Genomic DNA, 21,965 nt, shown 5'->3' with positions numbered 1-21,965 from the left:
GCTCTCCACCACCCCAGTGCTGAAGGAACCCACAGTGCGCCCGCGCTCACCCAGCAGCGGCTCTAAATTTAAACCTTCTCTCATTCCCCCGCCCCTTTCAGAGGGAGACGCCTCCGCGCACCCACGAGCTCGAGCACGAGCGCTCGCTCACTCTACTGGGCTGCTTACCCCGCCCCACCATGCTTGCATTGCGCTAACCTTAGATGGGGGGGGGGAAAAGCACCTTGTGCGCATGCGCTTCGAGCGGGGTGGGGGGGGGATGAGGCAACGGTAGGAATATCCCCGCCCTGAAGGAAACCAACTAGTGGTTCCTCGCCCTCCTGGCTTAGAAGAGGGACTGGAAGGGATAAAAAGAAATCATTCTTAGAGACTCAGCTCTCGACTTCCTCAAGAAAAACGAAGTTCACAGTGCGCAGCCTCCGTCGGAGCCCCGTTTTCTTCCGGATAAATACGGGTTTGACCCGGAAATCCCTATCGGAGCCCTAGTCCCTTTTAGGTCGGGCCCTGGGGTGAAGATGGCGGCGGTGGAGGCAGCGGTGGTGACCGAGGACGGCACCGAACCGAAACTGAGCAAAAAGTAAGCGTTTCTCTGACAAGGCTGGTGTCAGGAAAGGCCGTGGAGTCTGGGGCGGGAAACCATTCGGGCCTCCCTGTGGAGAGGAAGCTGTGCCTAGAGCTGTTCTGGCGGCTCTCGTGGGCACTAACGTGCTGCGGCTAAGCCGCCTTCACCGCCGGAAACTACAAGCCCCAGCATGCACTGGGGCCCGCTAGAGCCCGGAGGTTTCGGTTTCGGGTCGGGGGAGCTCGTCTGAGAGGTCTTACGTTCCCCACCGCAGTCGCGCGTCCTCGTCCCGGGCTCAGTCCGGGTTAAAGGGGAGAGAAAGGGGATAAAATGAAGGGCTTGGGGAGAGACTTTCCTTTAGTCTCTTTCCCGGGGTCTATGGAGAGGATAGCAAAGAGATTTTATGCTCCGCCCTTGCCCTCCCCGCCCCTTTCCCCGTCCCTACCCCCCCCCCGGTACCCCGGAAAGGAAGGGTTTTCCTGGAAATGGAGATGAACAAGACTTTGCAAAGTGCATTATATGTTATTCCTTTTTATCCTCCCAACAACCTTGTGAGGTTGATGCCAATATTATCTTAGTTTTGCAAGTGAGGAAACTGAGGTAGGGTCAACAGTTGGGAATTGTCTGAAGCAGGATTTGAACTCAGTTTTTCCCAAGTACACTTAAGATATCTCTTTTATGTACCCAGTTATTTACATGTTGCCCCCGTTAGGCTATAAGCTTCTTGAGGACAGGGACTGTTTAACTTAGTGTCTATCCCTCAGTCAGCTCTTAATACCTGCCTGTTGGTTGAACTGACTGTCATTCAAGGACTCCCCGTATAAAAATCTTGAATTTATTCCTCAAGGATTTTCTGAAAACAAGCTGAATCCTAGGTTGTTCCAGACAGCTTTCCAAAAATTACCTAATTGTGTTTAACTAGTTGGGGGGAGGGGGGAGTGGGGAGTGTTGCTCACATTTGATGCATAAACATAAAGTTTATATTCACTTCTTAGTTACTTAGTATTTTCAGTTTTCTGTTGTTTGCGCCTAGAATACAAAGCCCCACAGTGAATGTTAAATTGGAGAGAATATAGGTCTTACCCTGCAATTGGCTGTCTACCCATAAGTGTGTCTGTTGAGCTCATATACAGAGCTTTGGCTAATTTTTTTTCCAAGCAACAGGTGTTCTCTCATGCCAAGCACCCAGATTTTTCTCTAAAGAGCTTCTTTCTCAGGTATACTAGCAATTTGAGTATGAATAGTCAGTCAGTAAGCATTTATTAAGTACATATTATGTGCCAGGTATTGTGCTAAGCTAGGGATTCAAAGAAAGGCAAGAGACAATTGACATGTTGAGCATTAAGAAGACATCAAGTTCAAGATGTCAGATAGGCAGCTGAAGATGTGAGACTGGAGGTTAAGAGAAGTTAGGGCTGGATAATTAGATTTTTGAGAATCATTAGCATAGCGATAATTTAATCCTTGGGAGCTGGTAAGATCACCAAGTGAAGTCGTATGGAGGGAGCATTTGGTACATTTATAACCTGACCCCTTCCTGTCTTTCCAGTCTTCTTGAATATCTGCTCTCCTCCATGTACTTTAAAGGTCCAAATCAAAGACCCGTGGGACCCTATCTTTAGTGGGTATAACCTAAATGGAGATGTAGCACAGGAGACTGAGGAGTGATCAAAGAGAACCGGGAGAGAGTGGTGTTCCAAAAACCTAGAGAGAAGAGAGTATCAAGGAGGTCAGAGGGTGATCAGCAGTGTTAGAGGCTGCAAAGAGGTCAAAAAGAATGAGATTGAGTAAAGGCCACTGGATTTGGTAAACAATGGATCATTGGTAACTTTAGAGAGAGCATTTTCAGTTGAATGATGACATTAGACTATAGAGAATGAAAAGAGAGGAAGTGGAGTCACCTTATTTGTGTATCTGCTTCTCAAGGAATGTAGCCACAAAGGGCAGAAGAGATAAAGGATGATGGTTATTCAGGATAGGCAGATCAAGTGAGAATTTTTTGAAGATGAGGGATAGATGGGCATGTTTGTAGGTAGTAGGAAGGCATCCAGTAGACAAGGAGATAGTGAAGATAAGTGAGGGTGAGAATGATAGAGGGGGCATTGTATTGGAGGAGACACAGTGGAATGGGATCACTTGTGCATGTAGAGGGATTAGCCTTGGCAAGGAGCAGGGCCTTCTTGGTGTGAGACAGGGGTGAAGGAGGAGATAGTGACAGAAGGCATCTGAGTGATGTGGGATGAGGAAGAGGGAGCTCTCTGAATGGCCTCAAATTTTTCAGTAAAATATGAGGCACGGTTCTCCGCTCAGAAAGTAAAGGGAGTAGAAGCCACTGAAGGTTTCAAAAGAGATGAAAATATTTGGAAGAGCCCCAGTGGAGAGTGAGAGAATGAGTTAGAGAAGTGTGTAAAAGAACTGCTCTACCATACAATCCATATCTTCCACCCAATTAAAATTCAGTTAGGGTCACATAATACAAATTTGTAGTGGACCCAGTCAACATGGTTTCCTGATTTTTCTCCACTTTTGTTCAGCAGATAGTGGGAGGACTCCATGTCTAAGGCTTTGCCAGGGAACAATCAGTAACATGAGGGGACTTGAAGATAGTGTAGACTTGAGCTGGTTCACCAAGGGGACAGGAAGGGGAAAGGAGGAGGGTATGGATAGTGCAGGGGTGATGGCCTGGGAGAGAGCCGAGGGGGCCAGGTACTCGGAGTCTCTCCCCCTTGCCTCTTAGGTTCCATTGATGTCTTTGAGACTCTTCTTTCATTGTTCCTCCTGCAGGAGAAGATGCCTTGGCCCACTGCCTTCCATATCCTTTCTGTTGGTCAGTCTTATGTGGACCTGGTTACCTCCATCTCGTCTCCTCCGTTAGAATATGCCCTCCTTGGAGGCGGGGGCTAGTTCTGCTTTTCTTTGTATCCCCAGCACTGATTGACTATAAGGAAGTAGAAATGGCCTGAGAGAAAGTGATTGGCAGCTCTGTGTTGTGATTGACACAGTTATGGGAGCACTTAGGTATAAATTCTGGAGCTAACTAAATGAGGGGAGAAAGCCAGTTATTCAGAAAGAACATCACATTTTATGATGCCAGAAGAGGCACTGAGACTATTGGTAATTACTGATTCACAAGGTCTGACTCTTCGTAGGGAGGTAATGTGTGGTACAGAGGAAACAGCAGTGGATTTGAACTTAGGAGACCGGGGTTCAAATGTCATTCTTGTCACTCACTGACTGGCTGGGTGACTTAACCTTTCTGGGTTTCCATTTCATCATTTGCAAAATGGAGGGGTTGATTTAATGATATCCAGTGTCTCTCCTAGCTCTGACAGCAAAATCATAATGAGAATAATTTACACACACATCAAGGGTGTCCTTAGTGAAGATAAGAAGGAGACTGTTGCATTTTTACAGTTCTGTAATCGACCAGAAGTCTAAAGAACACAAGATTCTATTGTACTTCGTGTTTGGTTATAAGAAAGCATTTTAATCTGTCCAACAAAAAGTCACTTTGAAAGTTTTCCTCCAGCAGAATTTCGCCTGTTCATAGTTCAGAATCTTACAAGATTCCTTGAAAGATACAACAATAGAGAACATTGCTTGTTGATACTCTTTAATGAATATCAAAATCTCTCTGAACTCCTCTGAAATAGGGAGATTACACTAACCAAAGATATCTGTCCATTAGGGTGGTGTGGTGTCAAATTGGGAAAAAAGATTCTCCATAGATGGTGAGGACCCTTCGATGCTTCTTTGGCTGACATTTCTCTGATTGGATCAAGCACAGGAACATTGTAGTATCCTAAAGGAGATCCATAATTACTCAAAAGAATTCAGCCTAACAGTGCACCTAGGAAAGCCCCACTGGGGAAGGGATGCCTACTGTCCAGACAGGCAATTAGATGGTCAATCCATAGAGAGCTGATTCAGCAGTGTATGTCTCTTGGAAAGGTACTGTGGATAGCCAGTAAATAGGGTCCAAATTAAAGAAGAGGAAGCAGTGCTTTTAATGACCTCAAGTTTCTCCCTGAAAGGCCCACCTTTTAAACATCAGTATTCTTTCAGTGACGGTGTGTGTCTGGAGGTTGTGGAATACCATGTTTTCTGAAGAATTCATTGTGGGTCACCCAAAGGACAATGGTGAGGAAAAGTAGCCTTCAAGATATCTACAACAGAAGTGATACAGTCAGAGATGTGTGAATGGAAGAGCGAGGGAAAACCATGGAAAGCTTCATTGGCATCCATGCATTGTCAACTCAAGTCAGCAAACATTTATTAAGCTTTTACTATGTGCCAGACACTCTGCTAAACCCTTTCCTTTAAGGGGATTACAGTCAAATGGGGGAAGAAAACACATAAGAGGAACCTGGGTTTGGGTAGAGGAGATGAAGAAACCTGGGCTATCACAGAGAAAATCCAGGAGTACAGAAGGGAATGAAGATGTGGCTAGCCTGGGGGTCCTTAAGAGGTTCTGGGAGGCCCCAGCCAACTGGAGAGAGGCAGGCAGGCTGCGGGAGCAAGCTTTCAGGGAGGAGGGGTTTCTGAGGAGAGTCAGGAGTGCAGCCTGACTGAGCTCCTGGATGGGGTAGGTCCCAGGTGCGGCTGCAGCTAAGGTGGGGTGCTGAGGTCTGGAGAGTCGGAAAAACTGTCAGAAATTCATTCCATTGCAATGATTTGGATGCGGTGTGAATCCTCATCTTCCTTGTACTGGCAAGCAGCCCCAGACTCCAGGGCTCACTGGAGGGCCCAGTTATCTCCTCCCCTTCACATCTCCTCCTTTCTGTCAACTTCCGATTCCTGATAAGACACTGAGTCCTCATCCCCCTCCCAAGGAGAACCCAGATTCCCTTTCCTCTTGGACTCTTGGAAACCTTCCCTCATTCCTAAATGGTGATGGGTAGCAACATAGTTGCTTACTGAGGACTGATACACCTTGTCATCAACTAGTCCTTGAACCCTAAGGATCTTTGGGCCTTTCCATATAGCTCTTCTGCATAATGAGGCTGCCAGCTCCTTGAGAGAGGGACTGTCCTTTATTTCCCCAGTACGTAGCTCGGTACTTGGCCCATAGTAAGCTATTAAATAAGTGCTTTTTCATTTCATTTCATGACTAAAGATCAAGAGGAAGGCTCCCACTACATTTTAGTTTAACCTCAGTTATACACAGAGAAATTGATCATGAAAATGAAAACCTGAATGATTTACTGAATTTGGGCTCCCAAATGGGCCAAAATTGTTAGGACAAGACTCACTTGTTAATTACGAATCTCCTGGGGTACAATGGGCAGTAAGAGCCTTCTCTTGACATCGGAAAGGTCCTCTTCATTTATATGTTGTTAGGATGTCCCTCCTGGTCCAAATTCTGATTCGTGTTAGTGGTGGTAAGCATTTGTGCTGGGATATCTTGCCATACGTTTGTTAGTTCATTAGGGGGCCTGGGTGCCATACCTACTGAGCAGAGTTGGGTCAGAGGAGTTGTGTGGCTATGTACCACTCCTTCTCTTTGACTAGGGCCAGGCTTTTCTGGAAGAGGGAGGTGGTGTCTTTTTCCTTTATTGCCCCATAGACAAAACGTGGTCCCTGATTTGTCTTTGCTCCACTGTTTTTGGGCATACAGGACCTTTCTTTTTTCTTTGATCCTTTTGATCCAGCAGAACCAGTAGTGGTTCTGCTGCATCAATGCTCATCTCCCTCTCTTCTTTCCCTGTACTGTAATAGGTCTGTCTGCCTCTTCATGTGATGCAATGGTGAAGGTACCCTTTTCTGCCTCCTCCTTTCCTCTTCTCCAGGTACAATCCCTTTCCACCATTTAATTAGATTTTTTTTTATCATCACATCCAAGTCAACTTATATCCATACCCTCTGTCTATATATACGCCTTTTAAATGTAATAAAAATACAATTCTCAAGAGTTAACAAGTATCATCTTGTAGGGATGTAAACAGTTTGTGCTTTTTGGCTAACATGTTTTTTTTTTCCTTTCCTGTTTATCTTTTTATGCCTCCCTTGAGTCTTGTATTTAAAGATCAGATTTTCTGTTGAGCTCTGTCTTTTCATCAGGAAGGTTTGGAAGTCCCCCATTTCATTGAATGTCAGTCTCCTCCCCTGAAAGATTATGCTCGATTTTACTGGCTAGTAGATCCTTGGTTGTAATCCAGGCTCCTTTGCCTTATGGGCAGTGTTGTATTCCACAACCTCCGAGATTTTCTCCCCAAAGCCTCCCCCACCCTCTGGAGTGGTTTTAGCCTAGAAGGTAGAACCTGGGGCTTGCTCCTAAGCCACCAACCCCCAGGGCACGAAGGTGCTCATGCATTGTTTTTCCTATTGCTGTGGCAAAGTATCACACAGCTTTCCAGAATGGCTGAACCAAATTCAGGGCACTGGGACCCTTCTGACAACTATCATTTTCCTGTATTGTCACCTATGCCTATCTGATGGCCAAATGTCAAAATTACTTTCATTTGCATTTCTCTAATTATTAAGTATTTTGGAGCATTTTTTTCATGTGTTTGTTGATAGCTTCAATTTCTTCCTTTCAAAACTTCCTGATCTCATCTTTTGACTATCTGTTGGGAAATAGCTCTTTTTATAAATTTGAATGTTCCGTGTATAGGATGTCTTAGTGTAGTTTTAAGCCTTATCAAGATTTTTGGGACATCCTGTACATGTATCTTGGATACAGGACCTTTATCAGAGAAATTTGCTGCAATGGTTTTTCCCCCCCAATTGTCCTTCTAATCTTAACTGCTTTGGTTTTTGTTTGTTCAAAAACTTGTAAATTTTATGTAATCAAAAGTATCTGTGTTAGTTTCTGTGATCCTTAGTGTCCCTTGATTGGTCATGCATGAGCTCTTCCTTTACCTTTCCCTGATTGTGAAAGAGGCATTCTTCCTTGTTCCTCCAACAGTGTAATGTCTTTATGTCTAAGTCACAGAGCCATTTGGAGCTTATCTTGGTATATGGTGTCACGTTGGATTGGGAAATAACACTTGTTCTTATAAATTGAATCTGTTCCTGATACAGGATGTCTGAAGTCTTAGTCTAGTTTTAAGTTTTGTTGATCCACATCTAGTTTCTACCTGTCTACTTTCTAGTTTTCCCAAGAATTTTTGTAAAATAGTGGGACTTGACCCCATTAGCTATAGTATTTGGGATTATCAAACACTACACTACTTTGTTTGCTACTGTATGTCCAAAACCTAGTCTGTTCCACTGATCTACCTCTAATAAATAAATAAATCTTTTTCAACTATCAACTCTGCTATCTTACTCTCCCACTAAGGTAAATGAGCATTTAACTAAGGAAAGCTCTATTTGGAGCTTATCTTGGTGTGCAGTCTCAGATGTTGCTCTACACCTAATTTGGGCCAAGCTGCTTTCCAGTTTTCCCAGCAGTTTTGGCCAAGACAAAAACCTTGCCTCAGTATTTCAGGTCTTTGAGTTTATCGACCACTAAGCTACTAGATTTAGTTGACTGCGTTTGGTATGTTGCATACTTAATATTTGTAACCAAATATCAAATAGCTTTTAATTTTTTTTTTATTCTGAACTTCAGAAACACCAACTGAAAGGGGCATTTCTGTACAGGAAATCTAGCAGAAAAACAGAATGGCAAGACTCACTAGTTTTGAGCATTCCTACTTCATATTACAGTTTTAATCTAGTGCTGCTGCTAGACCCCCTTTATTCCCACTTTTTTCATTATTTCATTTTTGTTATTGAAATTCTTGACTTTTTTCTTGCTTCTTAGTTTCCATATCTTCCAAGCCTCAGCTCAAATACCAGCTTCTGCACGAGGCCTTTCCCATCTCCCCATCTGCTACTGCTTTCCCTTCAGAGAAGACCTTCCATCTATTCTGCGTATATCTTCTGTATACCTAGCTATTTACCAGTCTTCCCTATTAGGATATAAGCTCCTTGAGGGCAGGATTTTTTAGGGGGAGGTGGGAGTGTCTTTCTCCAGCATTTAGCACAGTGCCTGATGCACAGTAGGTCCTTAATAAGCGCTTGTTGACTGACTTAAGCAGGTGCAGTGGGTCCAGTTGATCACTTACTGAGTCTTTCGGTTTCCAGTCCTCTTGCTGAGCAATTGTGGAAGTCTTCAGGAGTGATTCATTGTGGAGCATACAAAAAAGTAGAAATTAATCTTAATCCAAGGAACGTTGATGCCAGCAGTGTGAACTGGACTATGAGGAAAGCCAGTCATTTGTATTCGTAAAGTGGCTATCTTGAGAGTTGTTAAAGAAAGGCAAAGAATTGCTTTGCGGCAAGAAAAATGAGCACTGGGCTTGGAATTAGATTGTCTCTAATGAGACATATGAGGGCTCTCTAGTCTCTGAAGCTAGAGAATGAAGGGTCCAGGATAGTCTTAGAATACATCCACAGGAAGAGATGGGAAATCTGAGCATGTTTGTAGGTATTGAAAGGAACTATTGGATAAAGAGAATTCAAAAATTATAAAGAAGTGATGATTGAAGGGGAAAACTTAAGAAAGGAGTGGAGCTAATGAAAGTATATGTGTGTGTGTGTGTGTGTGTGTGTGTGTGTATACAGGCTCTCTGTTAAGCACTGAGGATACAACTAGAAACATGAGGCAATCTCCACTTTCAAGGAATAACATTCTAATTGGAGGAGACAATAGATAGAGGAAAGAGGATTCATTTGCAGGGCAGATAGAAAGGACTAGCTGTCATGATCCTTCATCTTACTATCATATCATTTTATTATATTTTATTTTATTTTACCTGAAGGTGACTCTACTCATCTGAATTATGTGAGTGGCATGTCTGCCCACCAGGAGAAGAAAGGGAAAGAGGGGTACAAGTAAAGGAGAAAGTAGCAAAAAAGGAGCAAATTGAGGGTGCTACATGAAGTATAAAAAAGCCCAATGCAGCAGTTAAAATGCTAAAGTTGGAGTTCAGAAGACTTGGGTTCAAATCCTGCACTGGCAGTTACTAGCTTCATGACCTCTCCGGGCCTGCTGCCTCATCTGTAAAATGGGGCAGATGGCCTCTGAGCTTCCTTCCATCTCTGAAACTGTGATCCTAAATGAGAAATAGAAGGAGCCTCTGACAGCTTCCATTTTCTAGATAAAATAAAGAGAGAAGTCATTTGCCTTCTTCTTGGGCATGGGGGGAAGAGGAGTTGGTGGCTTACATGTAAATCAGTGTGGTTTCCCATGATTCAAGTTAGATTGGCTCCTAAATAAGAGCTTCATCTTCTGGGATTTATCAGTTACAGGGATAGATTCTGCCTTGTGGGCAAACTGATTGGCAGGTATAGCTCCCGGTAAGGGAAGAGGCCAGGAGCCCTTCATTGTTCTGAAAATTACAGAGAGACAGTTTTCTTGGGCTGTGTGCTCTAATCAGCTTCTCTTTGTACATAGAATTTCCTTTCTGGGACTACAGACTTGGAAAAATGGAGGGAGGGGGGTGATCACTAGGGGAAAAGATTAATTTTCTTTTTTGGGGCATCAAACTTAGCCCTTGCATTTGTTTGCTCTTACTCTCCTGTTAGGTTTTGGTTACGTCCTGAGAGCCAAGTATTTTATTTTGGCCATACTCTCAACACCCCTTACTCCACCCCATTGCTTGTTTGGTGGTTAAGTGATTAAATGGTTGATTGGTAACTCTTCAGGTGTAGAACTGAATTAGAGTGAGTATGCCTTGGGAAGTAGATACATTGGAGAAGATCTTACTGGTTTCCCCAAGCAATTGCCATGCTGAATTTTGTCATTTTTTTTACCCAGTGAGCTGAAGAGACGTTTGAAGGCAGAGAAGAAAATGGCTGAGAAGGAGGCAAAGCATAAAGAGCTCAGTGAGAAGCAGCTGAATCAGGCCCCCACTGCCAATCATGCCACTGACAATGGCGTGCCCGCTGATGAGGAAAGCCTGGACCCAAATGTGCGTTGAACTCTTTGTCACTTGGTTGATCAACTAGGGGAAATGGTGATAGGAAGCTATAAATAATAGATGCTTTGAATTGTCCAGGTATGTCCAAGTGATGTCCCAGAATGGTTTTGTTAAACCATTCTAAACAAATATCATCTGAATGTATTTGACCATGATCCCCTCTCAAGGTCTAGGTTTTCCCCAATAAGAGCAATTTTTCTCTTATCCTGTGTATTTACAAACAGTCCATAAGTGAATGAAAACTAATGAACTGCCAGCTGGGACAGACATGAACAGAGTGAATAGACTTTTTGAACAAATGACTTGAACTTCAAATACAGGGGAAGACCCTATTTGAAGTCATTTTTTTGAGTATTTCAAAGACAGTGATGCTTAAAGAGTGAACAGTAAAAGTGTGGAGATGGTAGGAGATGGGAGGATTTGACAGTAGAAATCAAGAACAGCATAGATTATTAGTTCATGGGTCCTCGCTCCATGATGGATTATCACAAGAAGTTTAGGATCTTGGGAATGCTCTTTTGACCTTTTGAGGTTGGTGTCATGAAAAACAACCATGCCCAAAAGCTACCCTCCAGGGCTTTTATGGAAAAAGATACTTCTGGGTTAAATTGGCTTCTTTCCTTCCTTCCTCTCTCACTCCTTTCTTTGCCCTGTGATTTCATTGTGTTATTTTTTTATCTTTCCCCCAAACCTTCCTCTCTTCCTGACTTCCATATTACTATTGAGGGTACCACCACCCTCTCTGTTACCAAGCTCACAACCTAGGTGTCATCCCCAGCTCCTCACTTTATGCCCCCCACCCAATCTGTTGCTAAGTCTGTCAGTTCTACCTTTGTAACATTTCTCCATATGATCCCCTCTGACACTGTAGTTACCTTGATATGGGCCCTAATCACCTCGTGCCTGGACTATTGAAACAGACTGATGGCTGGTCTCCCTGCCTCAAGTTTCTCCCCACCCAGGTTCAGCCCCCCGCTTGGCTGTAAGGTGATATTCTTAAAGCACAGGTCTAAACAGATCACCCTCGCCTCCCCTCTTCACTAAACTCCAGTGGTTTTTCATTACTTCCAGGATCAAATATAAAATCCTTTGTTTTAAAGTCCTTCATAACCTGACCCTGTCCTACCTTTCTGATCTTATACTTACTCCCTTCCACAGACTGGTCCTCTGACAAGACAATTCACCTCCTCACTCCATGCTGTCCTGGCTGTCCCCTATGCTTGGAACTCTTTCCCTCCTTACCTCCACCTCCTGGCTGCCCTAGCTTCCTTCAGGATTCAACTAAAATCCCACCAAGAAGCCTTCCTGATCCCCCTAAAGCCAGTGCTTTCTCACTAAGGTTTTTTCCAGTTTATCCTATCTATGGCTTTGTTTACGTGTTGTCTCCCCCATTAGACTGGGAGCTCCTTGAGGACAGGGAGGTTCTTTTGACTTTGTTTATATCCCCAGTGCTTAGTCTAGGGCCTGGCCCATAGAAAGGGCTTAATAAGTGCTTATTAACTTGACATCTTGGGCTATCTTGTTTTGGTGACAGCAATATTACAAGATTCGCAGCCAGGCAGTCCAGCAGCTGAAGGTCAATGGAGAGGACCCCTACCCACATAAGTTCCATGTGGACACCTCACTCACCTACTTCATTGAGCAGTACAATCATTTACAACCAGGTGACCACCTGACTGAAATCACCGTGAGAGTGGCAGGTGTGTATTGTCAGGCAGTAATCCCTCCTGAACTCTAGTTCTACAATGGGCCATGAATTGTTTTGGGGGAAATAAAAGGTTTTTTCCTTTAGAAAAATACTTCCAGTCTGTTGGTTCAGTTAAAGAAAGGTAACAACCCTTTCTCAGGAAAACTTCTGTTCTAGCTCTCCATAAATAAGGAGGGTAATCCTGAGGCATCCAGTTCTGTTTAGAAGAGATGTGTTAAGGGATCTGTGAATGGGGAAACTGGGACAAGAAATAAGGGTGGTAATATGTAACCTTTGAGGGGGAGTGGTGTTACCCCTCAAGGCAGCTATAATCTGTGCCATTTAGACCAGGACATGGCTCTAGGTCCGTGGAAAAAGGTGGAACTCGTTAGTTGAGGTAAACATTTGGGCTCACTGTGTCCTATAACCTCTTCTAGTAGCACTGGAATTCTGTTGCTTCTGGATCAAAGCAATTGGTATGATTTTTCGTTTGATTGGAAGAAAGTGTCTCTAGGACCTCCCAGTGGGCTGTGTTCTGCTGTTTGCCATAAACCTGATACAAGTATGGAGAGCACACCAAGTATCACAAAATGGCTTCTAACTTTACCAGTGAAGGTCTTTTACTTTTTTCTTTTAAAAAAAAAATTTCTTTCAGTTCTGAATTTTCTCATCTCTTCTCCTTTCCCCTTCACCATCCATTGATAAGGCAAGAAAAGCAAAATCCATTATAAATACATAGTCATGTAAAACATTCCCACATTAGCCATGTTTCTCTTCCCCCCCCCAAAAAAAAAAAGAAGAAGAAGAAAATATGCTTTGATTTGCACTCTGAGACCATCTGCTCACTATCTGGAGGTGGAGGGCATGTTTCATCATTGGGCTTTGGAACTGTGCTTGATTATTATATTGATCAGTTATTAAATCTTTTGAATTTTGATGTTATTGTATAAGGTGTCCTCTGGTTCTTCTTTGTTTTCTCTGTAGGCCGGATCCATGCAAAACGGGCTTCTGGGGGAAAACTCATCTTTTATGATCTTCGAGGAGAGGGAGTCAAGCTACAAGTGATGGCCAATTCCAGGTATGGAAAGCTTCCATGGGCTGGCCCATCCCTTGTGGCATTTGGAGGTGATGATGTTCTTGTTTTCCCAATCCTATTATCTAAAGTAGGTGAGCAGAGCTCAAGTCAGTCAGTTAACTAGAACTTATTGAATGTGTGGATGGAAAAGAGTGGTAAATCATGTCAGGAGGGAGGGAGGTCTGGCTCTGGGAGGGAAATGGGAACAGCACCTTGCCCACAACGGTTTAGAATCTAAAAGGAGCTAATGCTGGTTTAGGATTTCAGTGAGGGACTTGGGGTGAGAACACAGGTCAGCATGAACTTGGGCTACTGTGTACTGAATTGAACGTCCCTTCCCCTCAGGAATTATAAATCAGAAGAAGAATTTTTTCATATAAATAACAAACTTCGACGGGGAGACATCATTGGGGTTCAGGGCAATCCAGGGAAGACCAAGAAGGGAGAGCTGAGCATCATTCCCCAGGAGATTACGCTCCTGTCTCCGTGTCTTCATATGTTGCCTCACCTTCATTTTGGCCTCAAAGACAAGGTGAGCTCCTGGCGCCTCCTCCCTCTGAATCCAGCCCTTTTAGGGCTTATTTTGTTCTTTTACCACCTCTCAGTGTTCACTTTCTTAGGCCTTCAGTCTCACCTCTGCATTGTATATATCAGGATACTACTGTTTGTTTCTTGAAGGAAACACGTTATCGCCAGCGATACTTAGACTTGATCCTGAATGACTTTGTGAGACAGAAGTTCATCATCCGCTCCAAGATAATTACCTACATAAGGAGCTTTCTAGATGAGTTGGGCTTCCTGGAGGTGAGGAAGGAGTCTTTCTAACATTTGTTCAGACATTCCTAATGTGTGTATTCCCTGCTGTTCCCTGCTCCGTCCTGAGGATTGCTCCATGTCAGTTGCCTCTAATTCCTGCTGAGATGGTCCCTTCTCTGCCACCATCCTGGTTCCGCCATGTTTCCATAATTCCCCGAGTACTAGGACAGGACCTGGCTTTGCAGAGTGGCATTCACACAGGGAGCAGGGATGCTGGCTTGAGGAGGGGACTGGTGGACATGCTAAAAGGGTCTGGCCTGATTTTCTCATGTATTCCTGTCTTGGTGATGGGTTCAGGGGATTCCCATAGCCAGACACAATGGTGCATTCTCCTGGCTGGTTTGCTGGCATAGGCTTTTTTGAAGTTGATACAGAATTAGCAGTCTCTAGATGGCATGAGGTCCTAGCTGATTTCACACCATCTGTCCACCCTGGTCAGTTCCCAAGGATATAGCAGACAGGCCTGGTTTTCTGCTAGAACTGAAGGGCCCACCCCTTGGCAGGGAGGGGGGATGTTTGTGGCTTAAATAGGATCTTTGGGCAAAGCATTATGGACACATGGCTGAAGCTCAGCCCAGTCCAGATGGTCTTTACCTCACAGTGTTTTCTCTATGCTGAGGATAAATACAGGGATGTTGCATCATTCTTGACTTTTATTCACTTCCACAACATTGAGTAAGTCTTCATGGTATCGTGTTAATAACATTTTGATCTTTTTAATAGAAAGTGATAGGCACAGAGGTTTAGTAAACATATTTTTAGCCCGTCATTCTCATTTGATTAACTGTCTAACTTAGAAATAAATGTACATAATCTGTAGTGTCTCTAAGTTAACTGACAGCTGACTATTTTTCTTTCTCTAGATAGAAACACCCATGATGAATGTCATCCCAGGTGGAGCTGTTGCCAAACCCTTTATCACCTACCACAATGATCTGGACATGAACTTGTATATGAGAATTGCCCCAGAGCTCTATCACAAGGTCAGAAGAAAAGGAATCCTCTCCCTTAGAGAAGGCAAGGGCTGGGAAATCCCTGGGTTTATAGGTGCAGGTAGCTAATTAAGAAGTCATATTGGCCTGGCGACAGGAAAAGAGGACGTATGAGTGATTCCCTAGGGAAAGGTATGAGGAAACATGCCTCCGGCTTAGAATTATGACCTCAAAGACAGTTTCCTTTCTGCTGGAACTGTGGTTCCCTCTGCTCTGCAGCCTGCTGGGAATCCTCGCCACCCTCTGTACTTGCCATACATGTTTGCCGCCTGTTCTTCCTGCTGGTAGGAAGCTCAGCAGGCCTGAAACAGAACTCGTTCTCCGTCCCCCCAAACTCTCTTCTGAGGGTTGGCAGCGCCACCGTCTTCCCGGGGCGTTGCATCTGTAGCGCACAGATGCAGTCTCTTTTCAGGTCTCACCCGTTCCTCCTTTCACAGCCTCACACTCACAGTTGCTACCCTGTTTTGGGCCTGTGCTACTGCAGTAGTCTGCTGGTCAGCCTGCCTGCCTCAGGTCTTTGCCCACCTCAGTGCATACCCCACGTGGCCATTCCCTTGCCTCCCATCTCCATTCAGTAAACTCTGGTGATTTAACCTGCTCTAGGATCAGCCACCCTTGGCCTTCTTGGCTGTTCTTCACAAACAATACTCTGACCCCTTGCTTTTTTTCTTTGTTTGTTTTTTAAATTAAATTTGTTTTTCAGTCAACTTTTCACTGGTTGTTCCTCATGCCTAGCATGCTTCCAAACACACACACACACACACACACACACACACACACACACACACACACACACACACACACACCCTCCTACTTCCCTGAGTTCCTTCAAAACTACTCAGATTGTGGGGCAGTTAGGTGGCACAGTGGATAGAGCTCCGGCCCTGGATTCAGGGGACCTGAGTTCAAATCCGGCCTCAGACACATAACACTTACTAGCTGTGGGGCCCTGGGCAAGTCACTTAACCCCATTGCCTTGCCCCCCCCCCAAAAAAAAGACTCAGATTCCAACTTCTGCAAGAGGTCTTTGCTAGACCACCCCTCCTTCCCCACACTGCTTGTGGCTTTCCTTTGACATTATCTTCCATTTATACTTTATAGATAATATACAGTTTTTTTCTGGGTTTATGTACAATTTTTTTTGTATGTTACCTTCTCAATTAGAATGTGGTCTCCTTGTGAGCAGGGACCGTGTCTTGTCTCTCTTTGTGTCCCCAGCACTTACCACAGTACCTAGCACACTGTAAGTGCTAAATAGATGCTTGTTGATAGGCTGACTGTCTTTTCACGTAGGAAGGCATGTAAGAAATTTGTATATCTCTTGAGCTTAGGTATTTTTAAAATTAAGTTACGTTTTTTCTCCCTGCCACCTCCCTGAAGCCCTGATCACCACCAGCTGGGAGGCGAACCCAAAGCCTTTGTAACAGACATGCAGAGTTAAGCAAAAGTGGTCAAATCAGCCACTTCCAAACACACACCTCCTGTATGTTTAATTCATCACCTCTCTGTCTAGACGTGGGCCCTGTGCATCATCTGTGCTCCCCTAAGGTTGCAGTTAAAGTCTCAGTAGTTGTTTTTGCCAGTTGTTACAGGATAAATTGAGTTCTTCTCATTTGCCCTACATCCGTTCATGAAGCTCTCCCCAGTATTAATGGGTGTAGAGTTGTGTCTTAGAATGATTTCAGTGTTTACTTTTGTAACACAGCAATCTTGAACCGTTTTTCACGTGATTGTTGATAGTTTGCGTTTTTCTTTTAAGGATTACCTGTAAATTTTGCAGGACCACTTACCAAAGCTTTGGTTTCTCTGTTTAGATGCTGGTGGTTGGTGGCATTGACCGGGTTTATGAAATTGGACGTCAGTTCAGGAATGAAGGAATTGATTTGACTCACAATCCTGAATTCACAACCTGTGAGTTCTACATGGCATATGCAGACTACCATGATCTCATGGAGATCACTGAGAAGATGATTTCAGGTAACCTATCCACCATGCCTTCAGGCGCTCTCAAGGACTTATACTCCATGTCAGGGGGAAGGGCTGTGTGGGATCGTGGTAGATCTTCTTTAAGAAGTGGGTTTCTCTTTCAGGAATGGTGAAGAACATTACAGGAAGTTACAAGGTCACCTATCACCCAGATGGCCCAGAGGGCCAGGCCTATGATATTGACTTCACACCACCCTTCCGGAGAATCAGCATGGTGGAAGAGCTTGAGAAAGCTCTTGGCCTGAAGCTTCCTGAGACCAGTCTTTTTGAAACAGAAGGTAAAGACAAATTCTCCAGTTTCTTTCTCCTTGACCTTAGCCATTGGATCAGAAACTTTAATTTTTTATAACTTAACTTTTACTTAATGCTGTTAAGGTTTACAAAGCCCTGCAGCTCTGCCATAGTTCTTTACACAATTCCTCTCCCAGCAACTTGGGAGCTCTCCCCTAATTTTATGTGTTTGCATAACAGAAACTCGTAAGGTTCTTGATGACATCTGTGTGGAGAGAGGTGTGGAGTGTCCCGCTCCCCGAACTACAGCCAGGCTTCTTGACAAGGTAAGCGATCATGGCCTTGGGGTTCTGGTCCCTCTCATCCAGGGATGGATGGCGCCTTCTAGTCCCTGTGAAGACGGCAGCCCACAGTGAGGAGAATCCAGCTCAAACATCTTCAGAGGAGTCAGGCTCCATAGCTAGGAAAGGGATGAGCCAGATGTTCAGAAGCAGATTGTGGCCTTCCTTTGGGTGGGGACTTGGGATTGGGACTAGGAAAGCATTATTCAGACTTGTTCTCCAGCAGTGTGTCCTTTATTGTTCAGCTTGTAGGTGAGTTCCTGGAAGTGACCTGCATCAACCCCACCTTCATCTGTGACCACCCACAGATAATGAGCCCACTGGCCAAGTGGTAAGATACATCATGGCTCCTCAGGAGAGGGTTAGCTCTTTGGTGTCTCTTTACTGTACGTTATGGGTTTACTGAAAGGCATAGTGCCTGATCTTTGCACATATCTGAGTTCTGGTTTGTGACCTTGAAAGTGTCTATCACCAGTACTTAAAGTATCTGTTGTTAGGTGACTGATGGGCTTTGCCCCATCATAGTATAGTGGGAAAACTCTGGATCCAAAAATTGAGAGAAGTGGGATGAACTAGAGAACGCTGAGATCCCTCCTTTCTATCTCGAAATATGGGATTCTCTGAACTTCTTAAGTAAACCACCCATTGGTGCACCCGAGGCAGATAGTGCCCAGTTGGCTGACTGCTGTCCTTTGGTTTCCACTGTCCAGGCATCGCTCCAAGAACGGCCTTACTGAGCGCTTTGAGCTCTTCGTGATGAAGAAGGAAGTATGCAATGCCTACACCGAGCTGAACGACCCTGTGCGGCAGCGGCAGCTTTTTGAAGAGCAGGCCAAGGTAGGGATGGATGAGCAGGAGTCTAACCCGTGGTTTATAGAACAAATTACTGTGCAGCACCATACATGGAATCCAAAGACACAGGCTCAAATCTCGTCCCCTCTGTGACCTTGTATAAAAAGGAGAGGGTTACACTGAGGCCATTCTAAAGAGAAGCCCATTTGGAAATACAGACCCCGACAGACTTACCTAGAAATGGGTTGACCGGTCTAGCATAGCTGTGCCCAGACCTGTGCTCTCTGAGGCGTGGACATGGCTTCATTTACTGAGATACTTGCCTTTGTTCTGAAATGGCTTTCTTCCCCACGTGCAGTTTGCTTCATCCTCTTCTAGAAGGGAACCTGGCAGCATCTGCACATTGTAGAGTTTGATCTACGGTGCAGTTTGGTCGCTGTGAGTTTCCTGAAAGGACAGGCATCACCTATGTCAGTGGACTCCCAGCGTCCAGTCACTGCAGGTGTTCAGCGTGCCCTTGCATCTCTTTCTCTCTTGTCCAGGCCAAGGCTGCAGGGGACGATGAAGCCATGGTCATCGATGACAATTTCTGTACCGCCCTGGAGTACGGGCTCCCGCCAACGGCTGGCTGGGGGATGGGCATCGACAGACTCACTATGTTTCTTACTGACTCTAACAACATCAAGGTAAATGGCTACAGGCCTTTCTGTGCTGAAGACTTGATGATCCCAAAGCTCTTTTAACTTGAAGCATAAACAAATAGACCTGAATGCTATTTGCCTGTAGCTATAGAAAGATAAAAGTAGAAATCCAGTGAGAAGAGCCAGCCTTGTGCTTCCTCTTTGTGAAGTGGTTAATCTCTTCTAGTTAGGACTGAAGGGGAAAAGGAGCCAGCTGATTTCTTCTCCTGGCCAGATCTGTGCACCAGGGACCTGCCTCCAGAGAGGGGCTGAGCTGGGGTAGGGCAGGGTAGTGTCAGCAGGAGCGTTCAGAGGGAGCCTTGCCCTCAGTTGACACGTTTTTGTCCCCAGGAGGTCCTTCTGTTTCCTGCCATGAAACCTGAAGAGAAGAAGGAGAACCCACCACATGCTGGCCTGCCTGAAGGCACAGTGGCTGTTGCCCCCAGCTAGAGGAGAAGAGTTCAGCCTCTTCTGATGTGGAGGAGGGATTCAGGGACAGCAGGACTGATGTGAGTGACCAGAACTCAGTCCTCTGGATATCTCCCACCTAGGGCAGTGCGGCCAAGGGTGCTTTCTACTTCTCACCACCAAATAAACCACTTTTCTCTTTTCCTGCTTTACTTCACTTATTTCTGAAGTCGTGGAATACCAGCAGTACAGGTAAATTCATATATACGTCTGCTACTTTGGAATGGGCTTCTAACCTTTTTCAACCAAGGTAAATTAGGACACAGGCTGGGCGAGGCTTATAGGGCTCTTGAGAAAGGGTTTCCTGTGGCAAGGGAAATTCTGATGAACCCCTGTGGCCTTGAGTCCTGAAGAAGCCCAAGAAAATCTTTTTTTTTTTAAATAAGGGGCTATAGCCATAATGCAGTTGTTGTTTTTTCCTTGAACCCCTCTGAAATTCCCTCAAGTTGTTTTGGTAGGAGAGTGGTGACCAGGATTTAGGTTTCATAAGTTTAGCATGGGGCAGGAGTTCTGAAGAAACAGAGGGAAGATGTATAGATTGTGGTTTGAAATTTTCTTAGAACCTTCTGCAGGGCCCTTTCTGCTTGGTATTATTATATCTCTTTACTGTTCCTTGAAGGCATGAACCTTTAATGTATGCTATTTAATGTTTTTGTTATCGACTTGGATAAGGCTGAGCTGGCAGGTTCATCGCCTTTGCAGACACTGGATGGCACACACCCAGTGGAAAGATCTTGACCTGCTGGAGCAGGGGGCTGCATGTAAATTGAAATTCACTAGTGATACATGTAAAGGTCACTTGGGTTCCAAAGGTCATTTTCAAGTTTCCTAAATAAATTGGGGATTTTAGAAACAACCAACTCAATACAAAGCAGCACTGTTTTCGCATGTCGTGTGGCGCACGCCCCCCCCCCGGGGGGGCAGCAGCGTGATCCTAGGCTCCATTAAGAGAGGTATGGCTTTTGAAAATAAGTCCCTCCAGTCTAGGCAGACCACGTCTGGAGACCACAGGTTAAGAACACTGAAGATCCAAAGAGAATAACTGCAGGCCTTGCGTCCATGTCACCTTATAAGCTGTTTAACAGATGTTTGCAAAAAGAACTGGCACTGCTGAGTCTGGAAGAGAAAAGCCTGGGGGCCACGTCTAGTTGTCTACAGGTCTCTGAAGGGCCCCTCCGTAAAAGAAGGTAGACCCAAAAACAGCAGGTAGAAGTTGCCAGGAGGCAAATGTAAGTTTCACATCAGGAAAACCAGGATTCCCCACAATTTGCACTGTCTCAACATAGAACAGCCACCTCCTGCTCCTCCAAGGGGGTCTTCTAGCCAAGGCGAAATGACCACCTCTTTTGGATCTTGTGGAGGGCAATCTTTTAGTTCTCCTCACTTTCAGATCTTGTGTTTTTCGTATTCCCCATTCATTCTACAAATAGCCTCTGAGGTACTGGGTCTAGGGATACAGACAAAAGTCAGAGTCCTTGCCTTCCAGGAGCAACCCAAACTCACCTAAATCTAATTTCCGGGGGGGGGTGCAGGGAAAGAGGGGGAGAGGCTGGACTCCAGATGGTCCTCAAAGAACGCTAAGGTTTCTAAGGTGGGTGTGAGGAGGGAGTACATTCCAAGGATCACAGGAGCTTGGATGATGCATACAGGGAACATCAGAGCAGAAATGAAAAACTAGGATGCTGGAATGTGTGAATAGAATTCTGTGCAATGAACGTACGTAAAATGGGCTGGAGTCAGTCGGGAAGGGCTTTTAATGCCCAGCGTTTTCCAAGAGGCAATAAATACAGAGCATGTTGAGCAAGGGCATGACATCAGCAGACCTGTCCTTGTAGAAGATGGATTGAAGAGGTGATACACCACCCAAAACAGCCCCTGAATGGCAAGAAGAGTTCAATCTCTTCCTCTAAGCTTGGAGGGAAAGGGGAAGCAATGGCTGCTGATTCCCATGCTTGTCTCTCCCAAATTTGCTGGGTGACATAAGCCCTTTAACCAAGACAGTCTAGGGACAGGCTGAAGCAAGCCTAGCACTTGTAGCTGGAAGTGACCTAAGAGGGCAGAAGGAGAAACTGAGGCAGAAAAATGGTTCGGATTACTTCTGCTGTTTGCTACCAACTACAGCCTTTAAACCAGGAAGTGATTTCTTATTTTGTTGGTTTCTAGACTTAATAAAGTGATAGGAGAAAATGCTAATGATGCAGATTAAACTTTTAAAATACTGTTTTTTAGTCCTAAATTTCTTCCGGCCCCTCCCCCACCCATCGAGAAGGCAAGCGGTAGAATTCCTATTATACATGTGAAGTCATGCAAAATACTGCTCTGCTAGTTAACGTTTAAAGCAGATTAAACTTCAAAGTGTCGTGCGTACATTGCCGCCTCCCCCACCGCAGAAAAGATGTTCTAAGAGCTTGCCTTGGCATTTTG

General features: G+C 44.8%; 1 protein-coding gene and 1 long non-coding RNA gene across 3 annotated transcripts; one reads left to right on the top strand and one right to left on the bottom strand.

Moving 5' to 3' along the window:
- Positions 1–314: 314 nt before the first annotated feature.
- Positions 315–19,684, top strand: LOC110192402 (lysine--tRNA ligase). 2 transcript variants are annotated; one of them, XM_020963535.2, is made up of 14 exons: positions 318–577; positions 10,311–10,464; positions 12,008–12,173; positions 13,145–13,238; positions 13,581–13,767; positions 13,914–14,039; positions 14,915–15,034; positions 16,858–17,020; positions 17,134–17,307; positions 17,501–17,586; positions 17,847–17,932; positions 18,312–18,438; positions 18,936–19,079; positions 19,425–19,684. In XM_020963535.2, the coding sequence occupies exons 1-14, from the start codon at positions 516–518 to the stop codon at positions 19,521–19,523; spliced, it is 1,788 nt and encodes a 595-aa protein (XP_020819194.1). In that variant the 5' UTR covers positions 318–515; the 3' UTR covers positions 19,524–19,684. The 2 variants fall into 2 exon arrangements, with proteins under 2 accessions (XP_078005487.1, XP_020819194.1); XM_078149361.1 differs by lacking the exon at positions 13,914–14,039 and having other exon boundaries at positions 315–577.
- Positions 14,922–18,936, bottom strand: LOC144455765 (uncharacterized). Its single transcript, XR_013484506.1, has 2 exons — positions 18,628–18,936; positions 14,922–18,547 (listed from the first exon to the last, which is right to left on the bottom strand). It is a non-coding gene; the product is annotated as an uncharacterized LOC144455765 (long non-coding RNA).
- Positions 19,685–21,965: the final 2,281 nt, after the last annotated feature.

The sequence above is a fragment of the Phascolarctos cinereus genome, unplaced genomic scaffold (assembly GCF_003287225.1).
Source record: "Phascolarctos cinereus isolate Bilbo 61053 unplaced genomic scaffold, phaCin_HiC Scaffold_2;HRSCAF=192, whole genome shotgun sequence".
Classification (NCBI taxonomy): domain Eukaryota; kingdom Metazoa; phylum Chordata; class Mammalia; order Diprotodontia; family Phascolarctidae; genus Phascolarctos; species Phascolarctos cinereus.
Note: the sequence above shows the minus strand (reverse complement) of the source record. Positions and strands in the feature narration are given on the sequence as shown.

Excerpts from the sequence above, each read along its gene's own strand:
- LOC110192402 (XM_020963535.2), top strand. The coding sequence starts at position 516 with ATGGCGGCGGTGGAGGCAGCGGTGGTGACCGAGGACGGCACCGAACCG. Across the intron at positions 15,035-16,857 it reads CCCCAGAGCTCTATCACAAG|ATGCTGGTGGTTGGTGGCAT; the intron begins GTCAGAAGAAAA and ends TTCTCTGTTTAG. Across the intron at positions 18,439-18,935 it reads TTTTTGAAGAGCAGGCCAAG|GCCAAGGCTGCAGGGGACGA; the intron begins GTAGGGATGGAT and ends TCTCTTGTCCAG.